The 10,017-nt window shown below is 38.6% G+C and overlaps 1 protein-coding gene across 2 annotated transcripts; it reads right to left on the bottom strand.

Moving 5' to 3' along the window:
* Positions 1-82: 82 nt before the first annotated feature.
* mmadhca (metabolism of cobalamin associated Da) lies at positions 83-7,144 on the bottom strand. Of its 2 annotated transcripts, none has more exons than XM_012850538.3 (8): positions 7,047-7,144; positions 6,554-6,592; positions 5,238-5,379; positions 4,263-4,480; positions 3,934-4,039; positions 2,257-2,378; positions 2,088-2,174; positions 83-737 (listed from the first exon to the last, which is right to left on the bottom strand). In XM_012850538.3, exons 2-8 carry the CDS (start codon positions 6,563-6,565, stop codon positions 519-521), a joined length of 906 nt encoding a protein of 301 aa, XP_012705992.2. In that variant the 5' UTR covers positions 6,566-6,592; positions 7,047-7,144; the 3' UTR covers positions 83-518. The 2 variants fall into 2 exon arrangements, with proteins under 2 accessions (XP_012705992.2, XP_021165197.2); XM_021309522.2 differs by having other exon boundaries at positions 7,030-7,058.
* Positions 7,145-10,017: the final 2,873 nt, after the last annotated feature.

Genomic DNA, 10,017 nt, shown 5'->3' with positions numbered 1-10,017 from the left:
AAACTTGTAAAATCCTGTTCTAGTCATTTCCCAGCTTTGAGTAAAGCTTCCGTGATTCCAACAAAGGAAATTACAAGGCGAGTCCAGCCTGAAAAGAAGAGATTTTATTTGCCGCGTCACGCGTCAGTGGAAACCGTCTCTGTTGTCTCCTCGGACCGGAAGCAACAGAATAGTCCACATTGTGGTGAAAGGTGCTTGATCTGATACCGTTCCAGTTAAAAACTGTACTGTTCCTGCGGGTTTTTGCTCACCTGGAAGAGATTACTTCATAAATACAAATATCTTTCTCTAAAAATATTAACACTTTCTACAGACTGAACATATTGCTGAGCGGGCGCTTAGCTGAGTGCGGTTGGGCCTGGATGTATAACACTGAGATGTCCGTACGGTGCTCCAGTGTGACGGGGCCTTTTTTTACACACAACCTAGCTAAATCAAAACATCTCGGACCCCAACGATTGGAGGCATTCTGGGCAGATCTGGTGTAGAGTATTAAAAAAAATAAAAATTAAATAAGCCTATTCTTCATCCTCAAACCCGTTCGATAGTCCTTGTAGTCTGGTGACAGCGGCACTGTTGGGAGGTGCGTTGGTGAAAACAGTCCCAACGAACAGAGGCGTCCCCCTGAGGACGTGGCGGATGACGGTGCAGGAGCCCGACACTTCGATGTGAAAGCCCAGATGTTGGAGCTGCTCCTCGGGCCTCAGTGCAATCATGCTCGACGGAGACGCAAAGAACTGTTGGAGAACAAATTCACATCATTATAGATCTAAAAAGAGGCGGACTTCAGTTTCCCCCTTTGCAGAGGTACAACGTCTATTTTTAAATTAGTGTTAAATTTACATATACAAGCCTAAAGTCCAGACTTTCAAGACTTAAGTTTCCAGAGTGGTCAGTTTTATAATTTCAGAATTTTTTTTTTTTTTTAGTAGAAACAAAAGTTCAATTTATAATAACTGCAGATCTGTTGGATAAAAGGTTAGACTTGTTATATGTAATGTGAGCCATTTATGACTGTAAGGAGATGGACGGATGGAGAGAAACGGATTCATTAATAAAACTATGCTATGTAAATCTTTCAAAGCTTCTTGAAACAATTTTTATTTAAAAAAAAGGTATATAGCCACGTTATATGCTTATGAAAAAAAAAGACCAAAGACCGTTTGATCATGAGGTTTTGAGGCGTCCATCCTGATTTTTGTGGTCCTTTTTAAGCTTAAATAGAACCCCAGGCGAGATGAGCAGATATAAACAGACGTGGCGGCATCTACCGGCGGTACAGCACAACTATCAGAAAGCCAGATGGCGACTACTAAATCACCGCTAAATAATTAATGACCCTCTGCAACGCCTGGCAGTAAAGCAGCAGCTCGCCGTGATCAGAGGCCGACCGTTATTAATTAAATAAACCAATCTACAGAAACTTCAAGAGCCTGATATCAGAACATCAAGTAGAGAGAAAACCTAAGAGGACCAATCAATCCATCTATTTATAATTTAGTTTGTACAAAAGACTGTAGTTGAAGAGCATTGCTGTTACTCTTATCGCAGTATTAATCAGGACGTTTACTCACGTCAATCAACATCTGAGCCTCGGCAGCTTTAGCGTCTGCTTCAGTGAACACCAACGTTCAGACTGTGTTCCCAGCGTTATTCCAGTCTTTTCCCTCTTAGAATCATGTATTTAGTGTTTTTTTTTTAACAGGATGTTGGACCTTTCTTCATTGTTTCCTCCCTTCGCTGGCAGATGCTAATAGCCGTTAGCCGCTAACTGCACATGCGCAGTGTCGTACTTCCGTCGTTATTAAAAATAAACACGAAAGGCTTTATTTACTAACAACAACAAAGCGTAAAACGGCCAAATGATAACTAATACGGCAGCAGGACGTGATAATATTTCATAAAAACTTTGTATGCAACCAGAGTGAGCTACTGAAGTCTAAATTTTAAGTTAAATAGCGTGGCTATGCACCTTTAACTGGTGTGACTAAAACTTAGCATCAGTGCTTCTCTCTCCTGACTTTTTAGCTTATATTTGCAGACGATGTGCTGCAAAAAAAAAAAAAAACACTGAGAAAATAACTTACAGCTTCTCCTGTTGTTGGGTCGATAAAGTCAGCCCAGTATCCTGCCGTCCAGAGGGCGAAACACATCTCCTTAGCACCGCTCACAAACTGCAGTAAGAGCATACTCTCAGTCCACAGTCGCTTCTTTATTTCCCCAAAAAATCAAACGATAAGCGAAACAAAGACTCACTTTATGAAGCAGCTGGTCTCTGTCTGGCTCCGCTGCTCCGTCTTCCCTCAGCCCGGCCCGCTGGGTGACCGTCACCACTGTGATGGAGGCCGTGGGCGCCGAGGGGAACAGCAGCTCCAGTTCTGAGACAAACATTAAGTTAGATGTTAAAAGGCGAGTCGAGCTTCCTTCACACCAGTCTAGACGGTAATGGAGACTTATTTTTGAGAACCAGCCGGTGGGTTAATCTGGCACTGAAAACTTGGGAGGGAATTGGTGACGCAGCTACAACTCCAGGGAGAGAGAGAACTTCTTAGACGGCCCGCAAACGATCCGGGTTTTCTTCCTGCCTCTCAACACCGGGTATCACGTCGCCACTCTGCTGTGTGCGCAGTCATGGAAAAAGTCTAAACCTACGGCTTTTGGCACAATATGTAACACTCAGGGACTGGAGAAACAAGATTTTTTTTTCAGATACTTGCAACTCTGTAACTAAATCAGGGAAATAATGAAAAGGTGCATTCTTAGAGACTTTAACTCTGGAAGTAACAAAGCTCTTGCAAGTAAATTGGATCAATAGCTGTGTTTCCATCCAATTCTCAAACAAATTTTTATCTCACTTTTAAAATTTTGCAAAAAAAAAAAAAAAAAAAGCACATCAGACGTGTTTCCATTTACTGATTTGTAGCGTAGCGCGGTCATACGCTGAGTAGGACGGGTACAGAATGAGGTACTTTTATAGGTAGCGACCGCTCCAGTACACAAACAAGCGTGGCTGATAGAACGCGCTGGAAAGTCTGGCTCCACGTTCCAAAATCGGTGCAGATTACGCTCGCTGCAATATTTGTGAGGCGAAGTTCGAGGCCAGCAGCAGGAATACTTCTAATCTGAGGAAAGCGCCTGGTCACTGTTGCCAGTTTAGCGAATTTCGCGCTATATTTAGCGACTTTTCAGACCCATCCAGCGACTGTTTTCCGATGGAGTTTTGCTAAACACTTCAATGCAGCCTCCGTTCTCCACCAAACCCACATAAAAATTAGCCCAGGATAAAAAATAAAAAAAAAGCCTATTCACGTATCAGATCCCGCCCATTTCTGTCCAAAAATCACAGAGATGCCGATTCGCATTGGATTGGTATTATCACAGGATCTCAAGAGTTCAGTGACACATAGCAGGTCATTTGCAGGGGGGGGGGGGGGATTTTATTTTACAAATTACTGACATGATGCATTCGCATCATTTAGTGAGTTAATTCGAATTTTGACGTTTCCATCAACCCCTTCTATGCGATGCTTCAAAATGCGTATCAAAAAATGCACTGCAAAAAGGAAACTAAAAGTGAGTAAAATTTTCTTGAAATTAATGTATTTTTTCCTTGATTGGGCAGGTAAAAATTATTATTTGCCAATGGAATGAGTATTTTGATGCCAACAATAAGATAATTAGATAAACTGCACTTGAAATAAGATGGTGGAGATCAATTGTTCCTATTTTAAGTGCAAAAATCTTATTCCATTGGCAAATAGTCTTATTTACGTGCTCAAATCGAAGAAAAATACATTAATTTCAAGACGATTTTATTTACTTTTAGTTCCCTTTTTGCAGTGCGTTGATGGAAACACGACTACAGTTTGATCAAACTTTTGTTTTCAAAAGTGAGAAAAGCTGTAAAAGGGTGCGTTTATAATGTTCTCTTACCTTTCTTTAGCAGCTCAGGGCAGGAGCTTACAGAACAGTCTGTGTCTGTCTGGTTAAAGTACTGCTCCGCTTTGTGGACTCTTGTGGATAAAGGACCCAATTTTCCCTGTCAAACAAGCACAGCGTCCAAAACATCAGAGCTGCAGTAACACAAGTGACATCGATGTCTCTTACGTTACAGCCCCTTGCTAAAGTACTCACACCCCTTTGACCGTTTTCTTGTTAAAACCAAACATTTCTATGAGGATTTTATATTTTAGAACAAAAACACGGCCCACCCTGGCTGTATTAAGAGTCAGCCGCCACACGTGACCCACTAGCCTACTTACATGAAACTCGTTGACGAACTGGGCCAGAATAAACTGGTGTCTCTCGGCGCCGCTGGGAGTCGTCAGCACATCCGGCACCGTCCTGTGAACCGGACCCTTCTTTTGGTTCCCCATGCCTTCCAGGTGGCAGTCGAACCCTACGTTACCCGGCAGCTGGAAGCGCTGGTCCTGAGGTCCGAACGGCCCCATGCTCTCATCCGGCCAGACAGTCCTGGGACCTGCAGGCACAGAAACAAGACTTTAGGCGTATTTGGCTTAAAAAAAAACACACCTCCTGGAGCAGAATGTGCTCCCTGTCTGACAGCATATTTGACTCTATGGATATAAAAGGCAAAACATGTCAAACTTGCACAATACTACTTAAAAAAAAAAAGTTAATAATGGATGTAGAGCATTTAAAATTTTGATAATTGAAAAAAAATAAAGCACTTGATATTGTGAGATTCCAGGAAGTTTCTGGTAAAAAAAAGGATGATTATATAAACTCTAACAAGTCACTGCTGCAACTCTCTTCCCACCCAATTTAAACATTACCGACACCTAAAGGACGCGTCTCATCCGTTAATTGTTACTTAGTCAAAAATTGCAGACCTCTGCGATTTGGAAATTGCGATTATATTGCAAATGCGAACAATTGTTCAACCCTAACCTGCCAAAAATATCGTTTGATCTCTATTATAGCACCTGATTAATTTTTTTCCCCTGGCAGCAGATTTCTTTTTTTTACTGTTGAATGATGCAGGATATGCGTCAAATTAATGTAAGAAAATGTTGGAAAACTCTTGATGGTGTTCATGAGCGATTACAAAGCCTGCAGTCGCTTTCTACCGTCGCCTCTGACAGAACCTGACCAGTGGACTTCCTTCCAAGTAGCGGTTTCGTTAGCCGCATTGTTATATGTTCATATTTAACGATAATTAAGCCTTTAAAAGCCCCTCTTAGATTCAAGCGTTGACTGATTCCTTCATGTCTCACCGGAGTCTGCGGGTGACACAGCGATGTATGGCTCATCAGAACTTGCCGTCGAGAACGTTCTGCTTCTCCCGACCCTGAGCGAAGTCAAAGCTTGTCGGCCGGCAGTCGGAGACAGGACCAACCTGCTTCGACCGCACAGCACCTATGGGAGAACGAGATCGCCTGTTTAAAACAAGCAAAATGAAACTAAAGTGCAAATACTATAGAGCTTCAAACCCTGCTGTATGATTTGAGTTTAAAAATAGTAATAGTGTCCTTATTTTAGCCCTTATAGATATATTTTGACACTATAAATGTTGGTTTATTCACATGACCTTCAAAATACGTGCTAAACTAATTAATTGCCAGATGCTTAAATGTTACATCCAAGAATTATTCCCAACAACACATTTAGGGGAAATTTAGCATTAGACAAAATATAGAAACCACTTTATCTAAACTATTGTCAAATATGCATGCTGCTTTCTTCTGAGATTATTTGATGTAGAAATGTAGATGTAATAGTTTTTGTTCTTTTCTTTGCAGTCCGTCTGATTTTAAAATGCACACCTCTAACTTAACCTAAGGGTGTGAAGTTGCACACTATGTTTTTACACAACTTTTGCAAACACATTTATTACCAACTGTTAACCACTCACTACCTAAATGTATTTACATTAATATAAAAGACTACTTGTGTTTTTGCCACTTAGCAGACTCTAGATTAAACATGGATTGCTAATTTACTCTGACTGCTTAGTGTTAATACACTAAGCAATTTGATGTCAAAATACAGTAGTACTCTAAAAGGAGTTAAGGCAGTTAAATTAATATAAAAAAATAGAAACTTTTTATATTTCTTAGATATATGATTTTACCAACCCTACTGTAAGGTTTGCCACTATATGCTTCAAAGGAAAAAATAATTTTCTAGACTAAAAAAATTATTATAATAAATTATTTGACCAACAACCGACAAAAGTGGAACACTAAATACTAGTTGCCATACGTATAAACGCGATATCTAAAATAGTAGACAGTATGCTAATTTAGTTTCAGATCATAACTTGATCATGTTTAAATCAAATGATATAAATGAGCCCAACATATTTCGGATTTATAAATAAACGTATAACCTTTATATAATCTTGTTATGATTTCAATCTTTATAATGTTTATTCTTAATGCACAAGCACGTTAACTACATCGCTTGCACAGCTCAGTTTTTTTTATATATATATATATATATATATATATATATATATATATATATATATATATATATATATATATATATATATATATATATATAATTAGGGTGGAAACAAGTTACTTACACTGCTTGACATTCTGGGTCGCCGCCTTCACCTTGTAACCTGTTACACAGATTAATAAAATGTCAAAAATTCAACAAATGACAGACGTTCTCACGGGATGAGATTGTCATCACCTTCAGCGAGCTAACAGAGCTAACTAGCAAGCGTACCGAGGCATGACGCAATAACAGAGAGTACGTAACCCAAAAAGCAAAATAAAAGCAGAAGGAATGTCACTACTGACTAAAACATTGACCTGAAACGTATTTACACTAGGTATAGTCTTTTAAAAAAATAGGTCAGAGTCGAAAAAACAGCTAAAACAATTAGCTAAGATCAACACGGATAGCTTTGTAGCTGTTAGCTGCGGTTAGCCGATAGGCACCAGATTTATTTGGACACGTTCCTTTTTGTAACTTAAAAGACTCCGAACAAAAACAAATATTGCTTCATAATATGTGCATAAAGTGCATAAATGTGTGCAAAGGGTTACATACTTAATTGTTGTTCTTACCTGTCAGCTTGCCCAACTGCCTTCTGGAAAACAAACAACGGAAGCTACCGAGGGTCAAAAGCAGAAGTTTGTGTAACCAAAACACAAGCCGTAGAAGAAGAATGGCCGGCACACAACGCATATGGGTCAACGTTGCCGCCATATTGTGAGTGGCACCTGAATACTTGGCAATCTGTTTATTTTTGGCAGAATAAAAAAAACTTCTCTTTTAATATCCTGGAAATTATAATTAAGAAATAACTAATTTTAATGTTCTACAAATAATTCAAAAATATAAACATTATCCAGTTTCTCTCTTCCAACACCCACCACTAATAAACCCTGTTCTGGGGAGCTTTTATAATATGAAACGAGTTTTCTAATATAAAATTGATTAGAAATGCTCAATTAAAATATGTTTATATTCCTTTTTTTTATTAAGCTGTTTATTTTTGACCTGTCCAGGGTGTACCCTGCCTCCCGCCCAGTAAACGCCTGAGATAGGCACCAGCAACCCCCGCGACCCCATGAGGGAATAAGCGGTCAGAAAATGGATGAATGGATAGATGTTTACTTTTGATACATAGCACATGTAACACATTCAACATATTGGCCAGGGAACAAAATTCTTCACATCATAATTTCATAAAAATTGTAAAAAAAAAAAAGGAAAAAAATAAATTTGTCCATTTGTGATTTTTAATTTCAACCTGTGTGTCAGTTTTTCCATTTAAATATGCCCTTCACCAATATCGTCCATTGGCTAATTTGTCCTCTTTCTAACCAGTCATCAGAGTCATGATCCTGGCCTTTCTACTGTCTGTCTCCTGCCATACATTCCTGCTCAATTGCAAGCAGCTTTATGCACAGCACCTATGCGTCTACCTCTCCACTCCTCTGCAATCAAATTCACATTTTCCTGCATTTCTTGATCCTTATAAACTCTATGCAGACAGCTGGGCAGCACCAGATTATTTAAAGCTGTTTGCTAGTGCATTTCCAGTGATTTTCCTTTGTTATAATCATGTTCTGACTCCTGGATTTTTCTACCTTCCCCATGTCAGACTTCTACAAGCATTTGATTTCAGGGCCATGCCCTTGTTTTCTACATCCTGACTTACAAGCTTTGCCTGCCCTGTTCTGACTACCCGTGCATGACCCAAGCCTGTTCCCCTGACTTTGGTCAAGCCTCGGCCATCCTGCCAGGGATTAAGCCACCTCTCTTCACTGCCAGGTCTCTAGCTTGCTCCTGCAGGGAATTTCTGACTGTCACCAGGTCTTTTAAATAAGTCCACTGCCTGGCTAAAACTCGGGGTTCACACTCTGGTTACCCTGACAACCAGAGTCATTCTAGACTCCATCATCCTCTGCGGTGTAGTAACACTCTCACCAACTACTATCTTGCAATCACTGAGTTCTTTCAGGTTATATACACAAGACCTAAGTCATCTCCTACCTCTGCTCTTGTAAGTCACCCTGTGTTACTGCCTCTTCTGGTAGAAAGTATTCACTACAGCCATGTTTATTCTTTTTGCAAAGCTTAACACCTTGATGTCCAGAGTGGAGAGATCTTTCCAGTTTGATCATTTTAAAAATGGTTAAGTACAACAAATATACTTTTTCTACAATTTTACAAGTCAAAGGAGAAAAATACTTACCTTACCTTTAGGTCCAGAGTGTAGAGATCCTTTTAGTTCAGTATTCGTATAAATTAACAATCCGATTCAAACGGGAAAAACACGAATAGAAATCTAAAATTGACTGAAAATCATTCATACTTACCTTGATGTCCAGAGTGGAGAGATCCTTCATGTTTAAAACTTTTAAAAAGGGTTGAGTGCAACAAATATACATTTTCTACAATTTTATGAGTCAAAGGAGAAAAACATCAAGAAAAAACAAACAAATCATTGAAAAGTATGCATACTTACCTTCAGGTCAAGAGTGGAGAGATCCTTTTAGTTCAATATACGTAAAAGTTACAGATACGATTAAAACGGGAAAAACACGAATAAAAATCTAAAAATTATTGAAAATTATGCATACATACCTTGATGTCCAGAGTGGAGAGATCCTTCCAGTTTGATGCTTTTAAAAAGGCTTAAGGACAACAAATATACATTTTCTGCTATTTTCAGTCAAAGAAAAAGAAAACGAAGAAAAATCTAATAAAATATTGAAAATTATGCATACTTACCTTCAGGTCCAGTGTGGAGATCTCCTTTTTGATCAATAGTCGTATAAATTAACCATACAATTCAAACAGGGAAAAACATGAATAGAAATCTATAAATTGACTGAAAATTATGCATAATTACCTTGATGTCCAGAGTGAAGAGATCCTTTCAGTTCAATCGTCGTAAAAATTAACGATACAAGTCAAACGGGGAAAAACATGAAGGGAAATGTAATAGATTATTAAAAATTATGCATATTTACCTTCAGGTCCACTGTGAAGAGATCCTTTTAATTCAATATTCATAAAAATTAACGAAAAGATTCAAATGGCAAAAATACGAATAAAAATGTAACATATTAATGAAAATTATGAATACTTACCTTGATGTTCACTGTGAAGACATTTTTAAAGTTTGACACTTGAATAAAAAAGTGTGTGAATACAAAAGTAAAATAAAGACATGATGAACATATTTACACTTTCACTGCAGTGGATTAAACAATGATTTCTCATCAGGGAGGACTGTGTTTAAAAGTTGGGCTGACAGTCATCGATGATTTGGTTTGGTGTTTTTTAATTTAACAAAAAAGGACTGCTCAAGGTGATGGAGAACGTTAGTCGATAAACAGGTGGAACAGGGACATCGATGTCCAAGGAAAAATATCTCTACCTGATCCTGAAAGACCAGTTTTACTTACCAAGAGAGCCTTAAAAGGATTAATAAAAACCAGCAAATAACCAAATTTCCCTCATAGTGAATATAACACAAAGGAGAAGCTGTTTGTAAGACATTGCTTAACTTCATCACAATTT

This window comes from Fundulus heteroclitus, chromosome 24, assembly GCF_011125445.2.
Source record: "Fundulus heteroclitus isolate FHET01 chromosome 24, MU-UCD_Fhet_4.1, whole genome shotgun sequence".
Classification (NCBI taxonomy): domain Eukaryota; kingdom Metazoa; phylum Chordata; class Actinopteri; order Cyprinodontiformes; family Fundulidae; genus Fundulus; species Fundulus heteroclitus.
This window is presented reverse-complemented; position numbering and strand designations above follow the sequence as displayed.

Excerpts from the sequence above, each read along its gene's own strand:
- mmadhca (XM_012850538.3), bottom strand. Across the intron at positions 4,040-4,262 it reads AGTTCGTCAACGAGTTTCAT|GGAAAATTGGGTCCTTTATC; the intron begins GTAAGTAGGCTA and ends CTTGTTTGACAG. Across the intron at positions 738-2,087 it reads ACCCAACAACAGGAGAAGCT|TTCTTTGCGTCTCCGTCGAG; the intron begins GTAAGTTATTTT and ends GTTCTCCAACAG.